General features: G+C 35.4%; 1 protein-coding gene across 7 annotated transcripts in view; it reads right to left on the bottom strand.

Annotated features, from left to right (window-relative positions):
* The window catches only part of LRR (Leucine-rich repeat), a 213,088-nt gene that overhangs the window by 26,244 nt on the left and 163,730 nt on the right, over positions 1 to 23,114 (bottom strand). For all 7 annotated transcript variants that reach the window (XM_069835694.1, XM_069835674.1, XM_069835728.1 and 4 more), the window contains 7 exons: positions 21,504 to 21,716; positions 15,528 to 15,700; positions 14,859 to 15,031; positions 9,508 to 9,706; positions 9,257 to 9,361; positions 7,623 to 7,745; positions 5,942 to 6,049 (listed from right to left, as the gene is read on the bottom strand). In XM_069835694.1, coding sequence (XP_069691795.1) covers positions 5,942 to 6,049; positions 7,623 to 7,745; positions 9,257 to 9,361; positions 9,508 to 9,706; positions 14,859 to 15,031; positions 15,528 to 15,700; positions 21,504 to 21,716 — 1,094 coding nt within the window. The remainder of the gene's footprint in view (positions 1 to 5,941; positions 6,050 to 7,622; positions 7,746 to 9,256; positions 9,362 to 9,507; positions 9,707 to 14,858; positions 15,032 to 15,527; positions 15,701 to 21,503; positions 21,717 to 23,114) is intronic.

The following is a 23,114-nucleotide window of genomic DNA, read 5'->3' as shown; positions in this document are numbered from 1 at the left end:
TCATTATAGATGCCTGATGCTAGTAGCCAGAGTTGGGGTGTAGTCAATATATACTGCAGGGCTGTGTCTTCTGCAACTGGTACTGATGATTTTAATTTATTTCTTTTGTGGTTTATGGATGGACATAATAGAAGAATGTGTTCCAGATCTTCATCATGATTATTACACCACAGACAAGTAGGATTATCAGAAATGTGAAATCGGTGTAGGTTCAATTGAGTGACAATGTGACCTGTTCTGGCTCTTGTTAAAAATGTTCGAACTTGTCTAGGCAAGTTTTTGTACATTTCCAGGTCATTTGGTTTCTTTTGTACAGACTGTAAAATTTTTCCTTTGTCAGAAGAGAGCCAATTGTTAATCCATAGGTTTGTAAAATGAGGCTTTACTGAAGCAAAAGCACTGGATAGAGATATCACTTGAAGAGGTCTTGGTTGCAAATATGTTGCCTGTTTTGCAATATTATCGACTTTCTCGTTTCCAGGTATACCACAATGGTAAAATGATTATGATTGAAATAAGAAATTAATAATATTCTAGATCAAAATAAAGTTTTTAAGCAAAGGGTGGATGGTTTGAAAAGTACAGACCAAGCCACTGAGATGTAATTGACTGGTTGGAGCTACCAGACATGCTCCAAATGAAAGTTACATTATCGAAAGTTCGAGCTCTCTATCTTTTATTTTAATATGTTGCAAAAAGCCGATTCACATACAGGCCTGTTTAAAAATAAATGTTTCAAAGATCACACACTTTCTACAATAATAGATACAGACACGTCAAGACATTAAAAAGCTTCCTTCTTTCTTCCTCCCCCCCTTTTTTATGGAGGGGAGGCTTGAGCCTCCTTAAATTCCCCCTATCTCCTCTCGTGGAAGAGTCACTGGCTCAACTGATAATTTGTTTATACTTGTAAATCGAATTAATCTGCTGGCTATTTATCGTATATTTTTGTATAGCTCAACTGATAAATTATTTATCTTGTAAATCGAATTAATCTGCTGGCTATTTATTGTACATTTTTGTATAGCTCAACTGATAAATTATTTATCTTGTAAATCGAATTAATCTACTGGTTATTTATTGTATATTTTTGTACAGCTCAACTGATAAATTATTTATCTTGTAAATCGAATTAATCTACTGGTTATTTATTGTATATTTTTGTATAGCTCAACAGATAAATTATTTATCTTGTAAATCGAATTAATCTGCTGGCTATTTATTGTACATTTTTGTATAGCTCAACTGATAAATTATTTATCTTGTAAATCGAATTAATCTACTGGTTATTTATTGTATATTTTTGTATAGCTCAACTGACAAATTATTTATCTTGTAAATTGAATTAATCTGCTGGCTATTTATTGTATATTTTTGTATAGCTCAACTAATAAATTATTTATCTTGTAAATGGCAATAATCTGCTGGCTATTTATTGTATATTTTTGAATAGCTCAACTGATAAATTATTTATCTTGTAAATCGCAATAATCTGCTGGCTATTTATTGTATATTTTTGTATAGCTCAACTGATAAATTATTTATCTTGTAAATTGAATTAATCTGCTGGCTATTTATTGTATATTTTTGTATAGCTCAACTGATAAATTATTTATCTTGTAAACTGAATTAATCTGCTGGCTATTTATTGTATATTTTTGTATAGCTCAACTGATAAATTATTTATCTTGTAAATTGAATTAATCTGCTGGCTATGTATTGTATATTTTTATACAACTCAACTGATGAATTGTATATGCTTGTAATTGAATTAATTTGCTTGCTATGTATTGCATATTTTTGTGTAGCACAACTGATGAATTATTTATGCTTGTAAATTGAATTAATCTGCTTGATATGTATCTCTCTCTCTTTTTTTTTTTTGTATATCTCCACTGATTGAATTATTTATTCTTGTAAATTGAATTAATCTGCTTGCTATGTATTGCATAGGTTTGTGTAGCTCAACTGATAAATTGTTTAGTCTTGTAAATTGAATTAATCTGCTTGCTGTGTATTATATATTTTTGCATTGCTCAACTAATTGAACTACTTGCTATGAGTTGTATATTTTTGTAGAGCCACCAGCATAGCTCAGTCAGCAGACTCGCTTGTCTGCTGATCCAGAGCTATGTTCAGGCTTGAGTTAGATTCCAACTTGGGGTTGATTAACTGCTTGGGTCTTTTCCAATGTTTTCCCCAACCATAAGGCAAATATCAGGTAATCTACGACGAATCCTCGGCCTCACCTCATCTAGCAAAAATAACTCTGACTTGTTCTATATCTTAAGCTTCAATGATAATGTAATATTTATGGAATATAATAAAGGAAATGAAAAATAAATGTAAATAAAGTGCTCTTACCATTGTCAATCATTATTTGTGTACTGTTATGCTCATAGGATGAAATTAGTTACAATGTTGTGAAACATAAGCACAAATATTCAGAACAATACGTCACGAAACAGTTCAATCAAACGAAGTAGATCATCACCATAGACACTAGTCACTGTGGAATTCATGGACATAAAACAGCAGACAAAACTGCAAAAAACTGCCTCCAACATGCACTTTAACCCAAACAAGTAGTATCATTGGAAATAGTTATCAGGAATATTAAAAACCACATTCTCTGATTCTAGTATGAAGTTTGGAAAACAGATGCCACAGAAAACTCAGTAAGATGAATACTGCAATACCCCAACAATCTAAACATATCGTGGCATATTCAAACCTTTTCAGTACATGCAAGAACTGACCATCTAGCCATTGGAAAATATCTCCATTATTTAAATTTCTCACATATATTCCTCTGCAGCAAATGCAACAAAGAACCAGACACCAAACAACACATTTTCTTATATTGCAGATCATATAAAAAAAAATAGAAGATATTCTTAGCAATCCTGAATTTTGGGCATTACAACAATCATTACTTACAGTGGACAGCATAATTATACAGTCATTTGGGGTAACTTTGTACCAGTTCCCAATTTTACTAGAAGATTTAATTTCACTTTCCTAAGTGTGATATCTTTCAACTGAGGCCATCCCTATCACCTACGATCTCTATTAATATCAAAGGAGAAAAATTCGCTCCAGTGCCGGGGATCGAACCCGGGTCCTTGGTTCTACATACCAAGTGCTCTTACCATTGAGCTACGCCGAAGTCCAATCCACAGCTACAGATCGAACTCCCTCCTCCACTGTTTTTTCCCTTTGTGGCCTGACTCCAAATTGGGCATGTATGTTGACATTATATTAAGTCAACTGCCATTATACAAGGAGTGCACTCAGTTGAGTGACTTGATGGCCGGGATTCCACAGTAATGCGCACAGTAATCTGTATGGAAATATGCACTGTTGCCAGAAGAATTTACTAAAGATTATTATTTTTTGGTCCTTCAGAATATATTGTTATGGTAATAATTAATCCCGGCCATCAAATCACTCAATTGAGTGCGTTCCTTGTATAATGGCAGATGACTTAATAAAATGTCAACACACATGTCCAATTTGGAGTCAGGCCACAAAGGGAAAAAAACACTGGAGGAGGAGAGTTCGATCTGGTGCTGTGGATTGGACTTCGGAGTAGCTCAATGGTGAGAACACTTGATACGTGGAACCAAGGACCCTGGTTTGATTCCCAGCGCTGGAACGAATTTTTCTCCTCTAATATTAATTGTTACCATAACAGATATATTCTGTAGGACCAAAAAATAATAATCTTTAGTAAACACGATCTCTATGCTTTGCTTTCTATCTATTATGTCCGGTCCCTGAAGAATATTTAACGCTGCATGTGGTTAAATATTGCATTCTGTTTATAGTAGTTGGTTTACAAACGATTTTCAACTTCATATTGTATGTAATTTTATCTTACAGTTACAATTATTATAAAATAATGTTAATGTTTATCCTCTCTTCTTTGAAATACAGTAATAACCTCGTGACATACATAATTCTATGTCTTGTAAATTTGTTTATTAAATAACAAGAGAATTAGTACATAAAATTAATATAAAATATAACTACTAGCTCTACTACAGACACACTTTGAGCTTAAATTGAAGAATTAATTTTTTTACTAAGTCCCGCATAGTTGGCTTATTAATGAAATTTCTTTGACCTTGTTTATTCAACTACTGTTCTAATTTTTACACTCGTCTTGGATTTCCACAATGCGTTGAAATTTTTAGATGGCAAGAGATCAAAAGAATTCTCCAGAGGGAAGACAGTAGGCAATAAAGGCAAGCTAATCCAGTGAAATGCTATAGCAGGCACTAGTTGATATACTGTAAACACTGAAAAAATTGGTCAACTAGAAGCTGCACGTTTGTATTCCGTCCCAAGGCAAACATTAATGAATAAATTGAAAAATAAACACAAAAATAATTGAAGGGTATTGGAGAAAAACGATGAATGTCACATTTCTGTTAAGGATTAGATAATGATCTAATTGAGTATATAACTGCAAGATGTATTGCCATTTCTATAGAAAATAAAGGAAAGGATTACTGTATTCGTGATGGTAATTCTCCTTTTTACCAGTTTTCATAAGAACAACATTAAATTTCGTAGTGATCCATTGAATTAGATAATGACATCAACCTTAACAGAATTGTGACATTCATCGTTTTTCCCGCACACCCTTCAATTTTGGGAGGCCAAATATGTTTCCACTGAGAATGTTGATGCTCAGTGATATGATGACTTTGTAATAATCTCATACAAAAGGATCACTCTTTCGTGATAGGCCTACAGTCAATGGCATTGAACTGTATCTCCAAATACAAAGTCAGTTGTAAGGTCAAGAAGGGAATGCATTGGATGTGACCTGACCAGTTTGAAGTAATAAAGAAAGTTAATAAATTGGTAAATAAAAGCGGCACTATAAATTGATAAATTGTGTTTATATTTTCTTTTGTAGTGTTAGTATATTTTGTTACACTAAATGCTCTATGTTTTCAATAAAGTTTTTTCTGTGACTTCATATGAAATAAAATTTCATGTATTTTCTTATTGCGTGGTCAAAAGTTAGCTTGAATTCGAAGGGAAATATAGAGAATTGAATTTAATAGGAAAACACATATCGATGGCTGAGAACCAGATTGTTCTAAGTCCAACTTTTTATAAGAAAGAAATCTGTGTTTCATTGTGTTCCAGTTCTTGTTTGCATAAATGAATCGAACAAAATTGTGAATATTCCTCTCCATAAGGTTGCTATGAAGCTATTCCAAATTGTTTCATGAAGCTTTGTATGTCAGGAGTTTAAAATAGCTCTCCTGAAAAGAAAAATAGTAAAATGGACTTGGAGCAGTCTGGTTCTGAGCCATCGATATATGGTACAAAGTTTCCCCAATTAGCAGTGTAACTTTGTACCACCATTAAATGTCAAATTTCACCTATTTAAAATATGATTTTTTTATGTTTATTATATCTCAACCCATAAAATAAGTAGTTTTCTGAAATAACTTACTTTTAAACATCAATTTCAATAGATACTATTTTACGCAAGTACAAAAATATGATAGCAGTGGTACAAAGTTACCCTAAATGACTGTAATTAATCTATTGCAAACTCATATCAAGAAGTAAAAAATAAGTAATATTTTATTAATTTCCAAATCTGTGACTACACTATGTAAAGTTTAAAGTAGTGAACAAATGAAAACACGTAAGTATGTTTTAAGGATACAGTTATGAGCAGACAGCAGATTTTCGGTCCAGATACTGAATATTACGTGTACATCAGTTGCAGGGAGGTCACTGAATTCTTTGCTACGCTCCCTCTGTAAGCCAAGGGACGTGACATCTTGTCACTGTGTAGGGACAGAAAATCCGGTGTCTGGTTCTGAGAAGTGCAGTGTGAAAAGTAATGTGTGAGTTGCACATGACTGAAATATATAAGAAGAGAAGTATGAGGTCATTATATTCCAACCTGATTCACTATTGCTTCCACCCTTCTTTTTTCCATCGGAGTCTGGACCACCATGTTTGTTCAAACTGGCTGCCAACTCTCGGACAGAACGCTTTTCTCCACCAGGACCTAAATATTTCAAAAGAAATACAAAATTCGTATTATTCTAATACCGATATTTCAAGTACTGTTTGGTATTACGCTTTTTACAAAAACTATCATAATGGAGGCAGTTATAGCTATGAGTATGTACAGCTGTGTCCCTCCCCTACAACTGTGACCCCCAAGGAACGCAGCTCCATACAAAGTTACAGATGAACTGACCAGTAACAAAATTGCACCATTTTTTTTAATCTTCAAACCTTACAAACTTCTAGGACATTCACAAAGAAAATTTGTTTACAAATATTTGATCTTTGCTAATTTAAAGAGCAATATATCCTACATGATCCAGCAACAGTAGAGAATCGCGCATCAATTAGTTACTCATTCACTGCCAACTTTAACACTGAAAATATAAGATTTATTATTTTGTTTGAAAAACTTATAAATTCTCTATAAGGGCTAAAAGTCATCATATAAATACTGAAATTGGACTAAAAATTAGTCTTTCGTATTGTTAATCAACAGTTAAAACATGGTTAGTTTCTCTAATAAATTGGAATAGTCATATATTAGCCGATGTGAATCCCTGCGCTACAGATATGAAGAGCCATCAAGTAAGATTTGCAGTGAACACGACACTTTTTTCAGGATATAATAATAATAATAATAATAATAATAATAATAATAATGATGATGATGATGATGATGATGATAATGATGATAATAATGATGATGATAATAATAATAATAATAATAATAATAATAATAATAATAATAATAATAATAATATGTATAATCGTGGTCTAAGGCATCCTGCCTAGGACTCACGTTACTGGATGCGCACTGATTCGAGTCCTCATGGGGGAAGAAATTTTCTCATGAAATTTTGGTCAATGTATGGGACCGGTGCCCACCCAGCATCGTAATGCACTTGGGGAGCTACGATAGGTAGCGAAATTCGGTTACGAAAACCAGCTATAATGGCTGGGGGATCATCGTGCTAACCAAACAATACCTCCATTCTGGTTGGACGATCGTCCACCTCTGCTTCGGCAAGTGGACGTGAGGCCAACACCCAACTGTTTGGTCATGGTCCTTCATGGGCTATCGTACCTCGGATTATTATTATTATTATTATTATTATTATTATTATTATTATACCGCGGAAATTGCTTATAATTGCGCCTCTGTCAATTCTGTGTATGGTAAAGTTAGTATGGATTCTACCAAAACAAATACACGACGTAGTGATACATTACTTCGTAGTTATAATAGAAACAGTATAGCATTTGTTGAAGAAGTCAGTCCATACTTAATTGAGGAGTGGACAATGTTTCTCAGATGGTCGTTATAAATTTGATCCTGTCCCCATGCTTTCCTTATTTTTCAGACCTTAGATATTCTGTTCTACTTAGGCAACTGTGAAATGTATCAGATTTATACCGGTATTCGTATTTTGTTCTGTTTCCTTGAACTGTGTTTCTCCTGCTTGTATGAGTTTTCTGAAATGTTATTCTCAGCCATCTTTCGGGATAGTGGGGAGGTACTGCTGTTTTAATGCTAGAGTTCTGAATGTTGTTGTTTGTCTATCACTTACCTGATCCTGAACCCATGCTAGCAACTCCAGAATCTGTGGATTCGTCAAGTGCATCACCAGAATCTGGAGTGTTGGCTGCTGAAGTGTTCGTACTAGATCCATCACTTGGCAATGAAAATTCTCCTGTAAATTTAATGTACACAAGTGAGTATTTCCTTTGCTACCTAAAATCAGTACTGAACACGTGTCATACAGTAGTGTGCAAATTAATCCGAACAACGTAATTACTTATGCAAAAACACTCAAACGGGATAAAAAAAAAAAAGGATCTAAGATATACCTCAGTAATCTATGTGGCCTCCCTTGTTCCTAATAACAGCTCTGAGACGATTTGGCATGGATTCCACTAATTTCCCACAAATATTCTTCATTTCTTCATCGCGAAACCATACACCAATGAGGGCAGAAATCATCTTCTCCTTTGTAGAACAATCCATTTTTTGCATTCTTCTTTTGCAAATTGACCACAAGTTCTCAATGGGGTTGATGTCGGGTGAGTTGCCTGGCCAGGGGCGTACCTGAATATTCTTCCTGTTGAAGAATTCTGTAGTTTTTCGAGACGTATGGCATGGTGCCAGGTCTTGTTGGAACACGCCTCTGCCATCCGGAAATGATTTTTGCAGCTGGGGTACGATTCTGGTTTCCAGTAAGTGAATATATTTATCAGAATTCATCATTCCCTTGATAGGTATTAATGCTCCAGGCTCTTCATGTGTAAAACAACCCCAAAACATTACTTTAGGGGGGTATTTGGGTGCTTGTTGGAGATGAGCTGCTGTTACTTTTTCGGATCCTTTCCGTACATAAGAAACACGGTGGCCATGGACCTCGAAATGAGACTCATCGGAAAAAAGTACATTCTTCCAGTCATTCACTGTCCAGTGTTGATGTAATTTTGCCCACATTAAGCGTTTTTTGCACACAACAGGGGGTTAGCAGTTGCTTCTTAATAGGCTTACAAGGCCTTCGTCCAGCTTCCAAAAGCCTACGCCGCACTGTTGTGACGTGAATATTCGCCCCAGTGGTAGCCATTAACTCGCGGGTTAAGTCGACAGCAGTTAGTCTAGGATTTAATTTACTTTTCCTGACAACAATTAAACGATCATCTGCAGGTGAAGTCTTCCTTTTCCGGCCACAGTTTCCTTTTTTCTGGGATGTGATGGATCCAGTCTCCCTGTATCGTTTTATGATCGAATTAACAGTAGCCAAACCGATGTGACATTCTGCAGCAATTTGCCTCTGTGTCATAGAAGAATGCTCTGCTAATGTTATAATTTTAGACCGTTTTCGTGGAGTTGTATCCATTTGTGAAGACGACAGAATGTACATAGGATTGCAGTATTAAGTCTTCAACACAACTGAAATGCTTATAAGTACAAAACGACAAGCAAAATGTCACATATTATAAATAAAATAATAACGACAGACCTTCAATAATGGAATTACACGTACTACAGATGTCAATTAAAGCGGTATGAGCAGCTGTGAGGCCAACAATGACAGAAAATGTAAAAATATGTCGTGTTCGGATTAATTTTCACGCTACTGTATAGCAAAATTATTGTTGTCACTTTTTTTTTTACTGTAAATGAATATTCAAATATATTAGATTTAAGAAGATATCATTATCATACCTGATTTTCTATCACCCCCGACCATAGACCATGGTCTTGGTTTTGGAGCAATGGGCGGTGGAGGTTTGACTTTGCTAGGACACTGTTTCCCTGAACAGCAGGATGCTGTAACAGAAACATCACATTCAATCTGATAGAAGAGGTCCACATTCTGTTGTTATGGAATCAAAATTATTTTTCTCTAACCAGTCAGTACAAAAGGTTTCAGTTCACTTTTATTTGGACAGTAAAATACATTTTCAGATTCATACCTGAATCAACACTTGACCTGCTACCACCAATTTCTTTTGACATAGACTTCAGGACAGGAGATTTGGGAACTTCTCCTGAACTCCCTTTTGGAAATCCATTAGTTGGCGACCGCAATGAGTCTGCTAATCCAGTAGATCGCAGCCGCACTGATGGAAGCACTGTTGGTGATGGAGGCTTCTCTTTGTCTGGATCAGAATCCTAAAAAATCAACCCATACAAAATACAGGGTGATTCAGACCACCCGCAACAATAATTTATTTCGGAAACTAGTGCATGAAAATTTTCGAGACAAAAATATTTATAACTAAACCACATGTGAACTTTCACTTGAGCTTGACTTCATCAATCAGCCTTAACAGGAAGTAGGGTCAGTGGCGTGTCACTTCAAAATTTCAAATGGGAGTCAGGGTCAAATAAGGTACAATTTGATAGATCTCTTCAAAACAAACAACTTTCATAGGAAACGTGTTTATTAATTCCTACTCTTTCAATGAGAAAATGTACGAAAAGGTACGGACCACTCGTGTCATTTATTTCGGAAATTAGCGCCTGAAAATTTTCGTGACAAAAATATTTATAACTAAACCACATGTGAACAACTTCCACTTGAGCTTGATTTCATCAATCAGCCTTAACAGGAAGTAGGGTCAGTGGCGTATCACTTTAAAATTTCAAATGGGAGTCGGTTCAAATAGGATACCATTTGATAGAGCTTTTCAAAACAAACAACTTTTATAGGAAACGTTTTAATCAATTCCTACTCTTTCAATGAGAAAACGTACAAAAAGATAATTTCATCAATATTGAGAAATGTTACAAGACGAAAATGTAAACAAGACAATTAATGCTGACATGTTGCTGAAAGGCTTGACAATTCCACTAATTTTTTATAAATTTTCACACTATCTGCCGTTCTGAGCAGCACACACCTGTACTCTTCTTCTAACATTGTCAGTGACTTCTAATACTTTGGCGTGGTCAAGTGACTGGCAGAGTAGGAATTAATAAAAACGTTTCCTATGAAAGTTGTTTGTTTTGAAAAGCTCTATCAAATGGAGCTTGTTTGACCCTGACTCCCATTTGAAATTTTAAAGTGATATGCAACTGACCCTACTTCCTGTTAGAGCTGATTGATGAAATCAAGCTCAAGGGAAAGTTCGCATGTGGTTTAGTTATAAATATTTTTGTCTCGAAAATGTTCATGCACTAGTTTCCGAAATAAATGACTGTTACGAGTGGTCTGAATCAGCCTGTATGTTACAGTAAAACCTTTTTATGCCATCCTAGCATTATAAACAGGTTGTTACTTCATCGAAACTCGTGCGTAATTGGATTATTACAGCACGCGTGCTGATAAAAGCAATAATGTACTTGCTATGACATAATACCGGAATGCTTGCTATCTTGGTTATCACTTCTACGCGCAACATAACAAGAAATGAAATGCAGGACAGAAGGCAACATATAATTTATTTTCAATCTTTAACAATTTTGTATCACTTTTGTAATATCACACAAAACAGTTCTGTGGTTCAGAGAAACTATATTAACAAAATAAAGAAACATTTGTAACATTTGTATTGTTTTTAAAGGCATGTTGGGTCCGTTAAGTATAGTATCAATCAAATAGTGTAAGTTCTTACAGTCAATTACTTAACAATATTACATACATTGAACCTTTATGTTATTACATGAAACAGTATTTACAAATTATGACAAACGTTTTCACCAATAAATTTGGCATCTTCAGGACACATTAAAAACATATTAACATAAAATGAACACTTAAGATATTCCAGTTAAACACAATCGTTAAAAATTAAAAACTGGTATTACTCAGACTGCCTTTTATACCAGTTTTTAATTTTTAACGACTGTGTTTAACTGGAATATCTTAAGTGTTCATTTTATGTTAATATGTTTTTAATGTGACCTGAAGATGCCAAATTTATTGGTGAAAACGTTTGTCATAATTTGTAAATACTATTTCATGTAATATTGTTAAGTAATTCACTGTAAGAACTTACACTATTTGATTTGTATTGTTGATATGTAATTAATTAAGATGATACCGTACGTAATTAAGTTGATATGTAATTAATCACGGTGATATGTAATTAATTAAGATGATATGTAATGAAGTTGATATGTAATTAATTAAGGTGATATGCAATTACTTAAACTGGTAATAGTTGGGTGAAATAGGTTAGGTTTACTTTTGCTTATTGTAGGCGTTATTATAGCATAGTTTTTATTTATAGTCCTAGGTTTATTCCATCTATTTATTTATAGTTAGAAGTAAATTTACGTTTATTTTATTTTTATTGCTGTAATTATTGTATTACTATAATGGTATTATTGTATATTATATACCACTGCCACCGGGTGTATACCCAACTGTAGTGTAATAAATACATACATAAATAACCTGCAAGATCATCCATTACTCTTTATTCAATGTCAATGCCAGGTGCAACTAACTGATACGAACATATGAAGACAATTTGTCAACTATGGATCCCGAATTGAATTTCTTTCATAATTTCTTTCCTACAATTTATAATGCTAAGATGCTATAAGTGTTGCATCCAACTCATGGATAATCTTATTATGACACTCGTGATAATCATCAAGATTATCTACTTGTTGCATAAATAACTATTATGTAATTATTCATTTATCTATTTCTTCAGAATGAAAAACAAAACCACAGTGCTTTATTTTACTATGTGCTGTGACTGATTTAGCATTGATTACACTTTGACAAATTGAGGACTTCAACCGAATAACAGTGTATACTCTTACACATCCGTTTTCTGACGATCAATGCATATAGTACACTGTAGCAAATTTTCGCAAGTCTTGCTTCAATACATAAGACAGGACACAATGCTACGTGTTTACGTTGAACATGTGAACGGCCTAGGCTAGTATTCGATGTTTACTTCAGGTTGTCAGTTGCAACAGTGAATTATGATCGAAAACATTGGAAAAAATAAGTTTGTGAAGTAAACTAAGTAGAAAACCGAAGAAAGGAGAATAAATCGAAACAGTGGAAAGTCATACACAATTCGTACGGACAAGGAAATGGAAGAGAAGTCATTTACACACAAATGAACCCAGTGCCTTTGGAGGAAGGCGAAGGACTTAAGAGACCTCATAGTTTTTAGATGAAGATGGCCAAAGTTGGTTGGACTATATCCTGAATGAAGCCAGGACATCATCACACAATGGTGTAGATGACTCTAGCAACAATGATGATTATGCATAAAGAAGGAAAAGATAGAAGGAGAACAAGGAAACCATAAACTGAAAATGTAATGTTATTTTCCAGGCCTACTTATATATAATTATTCAATATATTTTTTAATATGATATGATAAATGTATATTTTATTTTGTTGAATTTACTTTATTTTTATGACAAGATTATTATTAATAACGTACAAGATGTTCCCATACATAATTAATTTTCATGCGAAGTTAGACACCTAGAACATCAGAATAATTAAAAGCAGTACTAAAACATATTGTCACCAGAAAAGGGATGTATACAGAGTTCCATATTATATTTATTTATTAATACTAGAACATATTATTTGCTGTTATGTTTCAATAATTTTGTTTCAAACATCCTCGAAACTATTTAACAGTGATGAAAAACTTTTTCGACGCAATTATGATGAATCTGACAGCCTATAAACATTGAAATTAGTTTATATCAGAACTACATTTTGCTGTACAGTGAAACCTATCATTTACGGACATCGAAGGGACATAACAATCTGTCCACATCTGGGAGGTGTCCTTTATTGGGAGGGAGGCTCCTCAATCTACCAGTAAATTTATAATATGCATTATGTATCCCTTCACACTTTAAATGAAATGTATTACTGTAGTTTAATTCTAAATACAGTGTACTATATTACAGTAAATTCTTTGCAACTTTGAAATACAGTACATAAGACCAAAAAAGAAAAATAGAGTTCTGTGCCATGCAATTTTATTCTAAGTGTACAGTTATGCAGTACTGTAATTTACAGTTTTCAACTGAACCTTTACGTTCAGGTGCCATGTCTCTCGAAACAGAACAACTGATTGAAGTGAAGAGAATAATCCTACTAACCCTATCATGTGTCGAATACAATTTCACCACTGCGGAAACCTTGGACCCATCAGACAGGTTAAATTTTGTGACTTTGTTTATCCATCCGCTTCCAGCTAACAAGGGGTAGCCGGCTGGGCTAGTGGTAGCCTACGAGACCCTTGTTATCTTCTTTCATGTTAAGGAATTTCTATACTAAATTTTATATTTTTGTAACACATTAGGTCTTGAAATCTAAGTTCTGTCCACAGTCAGGAGGTAAAGCAAGCTTTAGAACTGTGACACTGCTGTCCGTGTCCGTGTCTGAGAGTGTCCGTAAACGAGAGTTAAATTTATCATTATTTCTATATCATTTCAGTTGGGACATAAAAATCTGTCCGTATATGAGGAGTGTCCGTATCTTAGGGGTGTCCATAAGGAGAGGTTTCACTGTATACGCACTTATTTGGGTGACGTCCTCAATTGTAAGTATATATAACATTTTATATAGCTCAAAAGGGTTGCAAGGAGTGTGAAGTGCATTCCATAACCTCTCCTACTCAAATCCCATCCTCACCTTCCTCTGGGAACTGAGTCACAGCAGCAAACTGTTTCATCAAAAATGGAGAAAATGTCATTTCAGCATCCTGATCTGCCATGACATGCATAAGTGTTCTCTAAGTGACGGTGAAGAGGGGATATGGTTGGTGGAGTTGACTGACAATCCCCCTGGCTATGTTATAAGGACTCATAAAATCCATTAACCAATGGCAGGTGTGGTTTTTCAAACAGTTTGGATTTGGAGGTTGCATATAGGTGATACAACTGACATAACATAACAATATGGTACCTACTTTTTGCTACATCATTCTCTTATATTGGAGAGCAAGAGATTTAAGGGCTTTATTGCCAAGAACACAGCATTAGTTATAGTCCGCGTCACCGTTTTTGGTATGTGAAATAAGTAATGGGAACGTTAATTGCGAGTTTTTTACATTTGCCGCAGTCAGTCTGACAACTGTGTTTGGCAAATGGCTGATGTGCCGTGTATAGGATGTGGTACCATTCTCAGCTGCACTAACAACATGCTCATAAACTGGGCACTATATATCTAGGACACATGCCAAAAACAGTGACGCGGACTGTAACAACAACATACATCTCAAGAATATAACCTACATATTGACTTATCATTTAGCTTTGAAAAGGACATAAATCTTTAACAGTAAATTAATCATACTATATGAATGTCAGAAAAAAATTATACCTGTCGTGGGGATGATGTCCTTTTTTCTTGCCTAGCTTTCATTTCTGCCAGTACAGTGTTTCCAACACCAACCTTGATCTTTGGTACACGAGATGAACCATCAGTCTTATCACCACTGCCACCAAACTCCTGATTAATACTGCCAGTGCTATCCTCCCTTGTCAGCTGTCCACCTAGTAAAAAGTGGGATTCACAATAAGTGAATGTTTCAAATTGAAAAGGTTTTCTAATTGGTTCAAACAGGGATGTCTATATTGAGCTAATAACTGGTAATGAAGTTTCACAAGTACACCATTTTATAATTCAGGACATCATCTCCAACAGACCTCAAACAGTTGTTGTGACATTAAAAAAACAATTAAGGTGTTCCCTGGAATAACAACTTAATCCACGTTACGTCATATTTTTCGTTTCTAGCACATATTGAATCCTTAATAACACATTTCCTTCCTGACAAAATATTATTCCCCTCCAACAAGCATAGCACCCTCTAGAAACATCTGAATGTCATTCTGCACAAAGCTGTTGTTTCAGATATAAAATGTTTGATGCTATTTATCTTAAATTCAAGATTTAGTAGTTAAGTTCATGTTCTGGTGATATTCAGATAGATTGCACATGAAGAATTAAGGAAATCAATATTAGATATTGCAGTATTAATGATCTCACCCTCAAAGCCACTTTCTTGTCCTGCCACTCGCCTTGCCAATGGAGAAGCCGTGAGAGGTGAGTCACCCTGAGATCGTCGTCCAATCAATGGAGAGTACTTTTCCAAGTTATCACTGGATCGGGAGCGAGGAGCTGGTTCTAACAGTCCAGACATGCCCTTCAGAAGAGGTGAGCTGTTAACATGGAAAGGCAGTTAATAAGTACTATATCCACTTTACAACAATCTACAATGTATTACTGCACATTTTATTTTCAATTTTACAAGCCTTTCTTATAACCTTATTGATGCTGTATTTTACTATCCTTCTTTGAAACTTCAACAGTTAACACAGTGATGTAGTATTTAAGAAATAGAGGATTTACAGCAATGTGTGCAATAAATAAGAGTACTATGTAGAAAGTTTTTAATTTCAAAGTGTCTTACAAGACTTTCAAGTATCTTGGTGTAAACAATGGTGAAATATTTACCTTAAATTAGCATTATAATACTCTGTAGTCAAATGAGTTTATTATTCTACATCCTGTAGCGTAACAGATAAATTATAGAGACTCGAATGTTTGTCAATTATACATCTATTACACTGAAATCTTCGTATTCTCAGATTCAATGTGGGACAAAGCTTAAATCAGTGTGCTGTACCTTTACAATCTAGCTACTTTCAAGTCAATTATCATTAAGTATCATAAAAATAAGAATTTTGACACATTTTCATTGCTATATTAAACAATAATTACTAATACGTTTTTCAGTTAAAATTTGAATTGTACTGCGAATATATTATCAAGTAATACCTTAATAAGTTAATATATAATTTTCGAGTTTCTTTTCATCATATAGCTACAAGGTTTAGGCCATCTGTCTTTTAATGACTTATTTTATGATGCTGTATCAACATCTCATGCTATTTAGCGTCTGAATGAAATGAGGGTGGTAATGCGGCACCAATAGTTATCCAGCATTTGCTCATATTGGGTTGAGCGAAAATCCTGGAAAAGATCTGTCCCTTCTGGAATTCGACCTGGTTTCGTGGTCAGACGTGCTAATCGTTACTCCACAAGTGTGGACTAGTCCATCTGACTTGTTAAGATTTCGAAAGATTGCATCATTTAGGTATCAAGTTCTTGGTCTACCGACATTTATCTTGCCTGCTGGTTTGTAGATGAGAAGTAGTTCTGGCAAACTATGATCTTTCATTCTTAAAGTTTCAGTTGCTTGTATTATCGTTTACTATGCCACATTCACCATTTTTTTTTAAATATTACGTTTAAGATTTTGCCATTTTTCAGTAATACCAGTCTGATTAAAGAAGTTTTATATATGAATAAACTGGAATGTACAATATGAATAATTCTATGTGGTAAATGTGACAGAAAATTTCAATGTTCTAATTTATTATTACATAATGTATTGAATCGAATCTAGTACGAAGTTTCTTGCATAAAAACAGGCATATTAAAGCTGTATTCGTATTATAAATTATTGCAGCCTACCAGTAACCCTTTTCTGTCATTCTACACGACTTTTTTTTTAATCACCCTGTATAATATTTGTAAAGTGTAGTTGTGTTATACTGACTATTACACTCTTACTACGTCATACTACTTTTGACCAATAAAACGGTACGAAAGGACGTATTTCAACCAATCATGGCTGCTTATCACACAATTTTATCGCGTCCCTAGCATTTGTTTAATTTTATCGCGTCCCTAGCATTTGTTTAATTTTATCGCGTCCCTAGCATTTGTTTCTTTGTTTGCCAACATTTGAAACTGCGCTGGTCTGGACGTCAAAAAAAATATATATATAAAATTACAAACCACTCCAGTCGATGCACAGCAGTTTCAAATATGACTCGCATTGGCATTCAAGAACAAGAATTAATAAAAATCACTGATCATACCTATGCATCTTCTGAAATCCGATTTACAAATAAATGAAGAGCACCATTCGGAAATCCTGAATAAGTTGAATACACCATGTAGGCCTGAATCAACGAGTTCCAATTCTATTATGCACACATCCAATATAACATCAATTGAACCACCACCACATTCAAATTTGAAAATTGTACATTCAATAATTATTCCTTTTAAAATTATCCATTCGGAAATTCTGAATAAGTTGAATACACCATGTAGGCCTAAATCAACGAGTTCCACTTCTATTACGCACACGTCCAATATAACATCAATTGAACCACCAACCACATTCAAATTTGAAAATTGTACATTCAATAAATATTCCTTTTAAAATTATTCATGTTTATTTTTTATATCATAGTCGTTAATTAAAACTTTTCTAACACTTGTGTATATTAGTTAGGTTACGTTATAGCTTCTGCTCTGAGAGGATAAAAAGAACTTCTGCTATATGATATTATGGATAGTCACGTATCAGAGATTGTTTAATATTAAGATTTATTGAATAGTAATCATTACAGTGTCTGTATAAAGACACTACTGCCATCTAGCATGCATCTAGCGTAATATTTGTAATGTTGAGATGGTACAATAATACATTTAAAGACAGTTGTATTTTCGTAAGTCAATTAATATTTTATTGTATTGGAGTACTTCGTTACTTCTAATCTTTATATACTTTCTTCTAATCGTGTAATAGTCAATTAAATCCCACTCGAGTTTTGATTTTCTCTAGATAAATCAAAACGTCTAGTGAGATTACTGTTGATAATTTTATTATATATACTACTAGGTTCAAAAAGTTCCCGGAATTTTACTACCATTTTTCGTATTAATATATAACAAGGGATATTATACATTTGTTTTGTTGGTAACATTCATGATGTCATTTCCTTAAAGTTTGCTGATAATGGCAATTATTGGTTTTGAGTTGTAGGCAATTGTTTATCATAGTGTTTTGTTTGTTCGTCGCATTTTGTAATTATGTCCACAGAGCAAAGTACAAACATCAAGTTCTGTGTTTTGCTGGGGACATGATCAGTATGGCTGATGAAGATGGTGATTTCTTAAACAAAATGAAACTGGTGCTACTTGTACGACCCAGTCCCTAAACGACAGTCATCTGAGTGGAAATCGAAAACATCTCCTCGGAAGCAAAAATTTCCTAGGGACACTTCCAAAGGCAAAGTTATTTTAAATGTTATGTTTTATTTAACGACGCTCGCAACTGCAGAGGTTATATCAGCATCGCCGGATGTGCCGGAATTTTGTCCCGCAGGAGTTCTTTCACATGCCAGTAAATCTACTGACATGAGCCTGTCGCATTTAAGCACACTTAAAGCAAAGTTATGTTGGAAGTTTTCTTCGACTCTCAGGGTCTCATGCACCATGAGTTCATTCCAGAAGGTCGTACTGTAACGAAAGAATTGTACGTAGAAACCCTCCGTCGCCTCTGGGACGCAGTGAGAAGGAAACGTCCAGAAAAGTGGGTAGAAAACAACTGGTTCCTTATGCATGACAATGCACCTGCTCATCGCGCAATTATTGTAAAGAATTTTCTTGCCAGGCACAACATAACTGCTTTGGATCACCCACCATACTCTCCTGATCTCTCACCACCTGATTACTTTCTGTTTCCCCGTCTGAAAAGTCATCTGAAAGGACGGAGATTCAATGCTGAAGAGGTTATCGCAAACGCGACGAGAGCACTAAGACGGGTTTCACAAAATGGCTTCCAGGCCTGCTTCCAGGAACTCTACACGCGTTGGCAAAAGTGTGTTGTTGCGGAAGGCAACTATTTTGAAGGGAATGCTGTAGAATAGTGTTTAAGGTACGTTGTTTCTATGATGCTAGCAAATTCCGGGAACTTTTTGAACCTAGTATGTATATATATATATATATATATAATAGTTTATTACTACAAACTTCCCTTATTAAAGGGTTGCCACAAGGACAAAGTCATATAAAACAATTACATTTAGTCAATGTAAAATGTCTATTTACAATTTTTAAATAATACACATTAGAAACTTCAATCTTAAATAAAACACATTAATTGTTAAACCCATAAAGATGATTTCTCAAAATTAAAACAGACATCATAATAGCGATAATGGCCAATCGAAGGAGGAGTGCTTTATCTAATCTCACTGATGTCCAGAAACTAGCAAAAAACATCTGAAAACTAGAGGTCGTACTAGATTCGGGTCAATACAGTATCTACTGGCCAGCCAGCAGAGTATCCATTATACGTGAGGTGTAACTTTAATAGTGGCAACACGGCTGTAAAAGCGAAACGAGATGGAGTTAATTGTTGTCACTTCTACCACAAATTAGTCTGTGTCTGCCCTCCTCTCCCCTAAAAGGACTCTTCAGTCCGACTCACAGCGCTGAAGTTAGTCTCCTGTTAGTTACAGCTCTAAGCGGTTGTGTTTCGCCAGCTTACAAAGCAGGAACAGCGATTTTGGCTGAAAATTCAATCTCCCCATGGTCGTACAGCACGACAATGTCATGACGGTCTTGTTGAGGCATATGGAGAAATGGCGTTACCACACAGGACTGTGGCGAGGTGGGTTCGAATCTTCAATGAGGGGCGTGACCGCGTGGAAAACATGGCTCGACCGCGTCGTCCGAGTGTTAGTGAAGAGGAAGTGCAAGCTGTTTCTGCACTATTAGACAACGACCGACGACAGGCGTACGTGAGTTGGCCCAGGAGATAGGAATATCGCATATAACTGTGTTTCGTATTCTAAAGAATCGCCTGAAAATGAGAAAAATTGCATTTCGGTGGGTTCCCTAGGATTTGACAGAGGCACAGCGATGGATACGATATGACACCGTTCAAACTCACTTGGAGCATTATGATCGTGAAGGAGACGCCTTCTTACGGCGTATTGTTTCACTTGATGAGACATGGGCCAAGTCATACGAACCTCTACTAAGCACCAATCAAATGAGTGGCGTCATTACGGGTCACCATGCAAAACAGTGATGCGTCGTACCCCTACGAATGTGAAAGTTATGCTGATTGTTGTATACGGCTAACACCTACCGTCCCACAAAGACAGAATGTTAATGCACAGTATTTCCGTCATTTTTTGAAGCACAATCTGAGACCAGTGTTGCAAAGAAAGCGCCAACAAGTTTTGCAGAACCCTCCCATCATTTTGCAGGATAATGCAAGGGCGCACATGGCACACTCTGTAGCTGATTTGTAACGTCGCTGGGGGTAGGAAGTGCTTTTCCATCCACCATATTCACCAAACTTAAGCCCCAGTGATTATGATTTAATCCCAAACATGAAGGAACCACTTCGTGATGTTCGATTGCGGACTGTTCCCGACATTCTGCAGGCAGTAGGGCGGTCCATCAGAAACATCAACAGAACAGGAGCTGCTACAGGGATACGACTTCGACATCGCTGGCAACGAGTTGTAGACAATGCTGGTTACTACATTGAAGGACTGTAGAAGTTTCACAGATGTATCACTTTTATTTTCGTAATAAATAAATAGTTGCCATTATTAAAGTTACAACCTGTGTATACTCTCAGAAATCAGTACGGAAAGCTAATGAAGTGCAAGATTAGTCACGTCATCACTGTTCAAATGCCATCATTTCATTTGTTTCATGATACACTGTTATAAAATAACATTATTAATCTCATACCTAACAAGAAATAACCAATAGTCCCAAATTATTCCTTCATGAACAGAGGACTATACAAGCACACACAAGTTCCTCAGGGACAATTTCAAAAATACTTGCGAACAAAGTGTTGCCTTAGTTTGTTGTTCAATTCGGTTTTATATTAGTGTTGTTACTTTTTGTTCCAATACTTACGACTTGCAGCACAAAGTGTGATGAAAATAACACAAAAAAACTTCAGGTCCATGTTGGTGTACAAAAATTTAAATTTTACAACTTATCTAATTTTAAGTTACACAATAAAAAAAAAATCTTTAACTTTTTCCCACAGAATGTTTAAATTTGAATGCATCTGTAGACAACTAAACTAGTGATGGATGAAGCTGAACACCCTGAACAAGGCTGTACCTGCGTCCTGCCCTGTCTTTCAACCCGTGGCCATTGGTGCTTCTTTCCTCGTCTGCACCACATTTATTTGATGTGCTACAATTTTGTGAAATATCTGGTGCTATCCTCACAGTCTTTATTTCACCTGAAGTTGATTTGGAGTCAGCAGTCTTCCAATCATCTTTACTGCTGGGTTGGTGGTTTGGACTACCTTCTGATGGAAATGTATGAGAACTGTAAAATTATCAAACAAGCACTTTAGAATAACCAAACTCACGACATAAGAAATAATAAACTACATTTCAATAGTGCAATTTCAAATATTGGAGTGCAAGAGGTCAAATTACTTTATTGTCAAACACCTGGCATTAGAAAACAACATTTCAATAGAGACAAAAGTATGAATTAATGATATCTACTGGGTGTTCATTTCAAAGTGTGTCATGACATCACTGTTGTTGGGTCACCGATTTGAAGCGAGTTTCAACTTATATGTCAGAGAAGTTGCCTATTATTTAAGGCGTTCTTCAATCTGAACTTGAGAACGTGTACGGTATAACTTGATCGTCGTAGCAACAGATGGCGGTCTGTACGGTCTGTGTGCTACCATAACCTCTTTCGAACTGTATTTTGCGCCGGCAAGTCGTATGCAGGGTATTTGTTATCATCGGCTGCATACGGTAACATTCCACAACACAAATCAAATGCTCTGTGTCCATGTTGACCGTCGAAGTTAATGTCAACAAATACGTAAGTAATCGTCTTAACCCTCTCCCCATATCCCGACAGTACGTATTTCCAAATAGTTCACATTCCTGCCACTACCGGTGTTACCGTACATATCGGTACATACTCTTCAGAATGAACGCCGTACTTGCTAGGCAACTTCTCTGCCTCACAGGTTATACACCTCTGCGGAAGTGTAGGAAGATTGAATTCTGTAGGCTCATCGGCTAGCCACATGACGGCATACAGCGAGCCATGACACATTTTGAACTGAACACCCAGTAGATTATAAGAACACTTTAACATTGATCTTAGATTATTTTATTGAAAAATAACTTAATACTGTGAATTGAATATTTACTGAAGACATTTAAAAACATGATCAAACATATAGTGTAAGTAGAAATATTTGTCCTTATATGAGTTCACAAATGTTTCAACCCGTGGGCAGATTTCAATAGCATGATTAGCAATGGCTGCGACTTCCACCCATCTGGTACACAAAACAAAGTAGGAAACAATTTTCTCCACGGTTTTGTTGGAAAATCTTCCCTTCTTGCAGGCAAGTCTTTAAATAAATACCAAAAAGAATGCAAGATGGAGTCGATATTCAATCCTGTTTCCTTTGCTCCAACTTGAAAAGCTCTGTGAAGTGTGTGTACACTGCAGCTACCAATATCTATGAGGCTAGGATAATCAGGGTATAGAGTTTTTCAGGAAGAGACTAGAATAAGTGGAAATTCCATAACATTTCCAGGCCTAAAAATAATATTTTAAAATTTCATTTATTCCAGGTTTTCCAGGACACGTAGGAACCCTGTAATAACTATAATTAAACGTGTTTGTGAGAAACCGTTGTTTGATGTTATCATGCCAAAAAGTCTGTGGCTGTGTTAGCGACATAGC

The sequence above is a fragment of the Periplaneta americana genome, chromosome 1 (genome assembly GCF_040183065.1).
Source record: "Periplaneta americana isolate PAMFEO1 chromosome 1, P.americana_PAMFEO1_priV1, whole genome shotgun sequence".
Lineage (NCBI taxonomy): Eukaryota > Metazoa > Arthropoda > Insecta > Blattodea > Blattidae > Periplaneta > Periplaneta americana.
The sequence above is the reverse complement of the archived record's forward strand: the minus strand, read 5'-3'. Positions and strand labels throughout refer to the sequence as shown.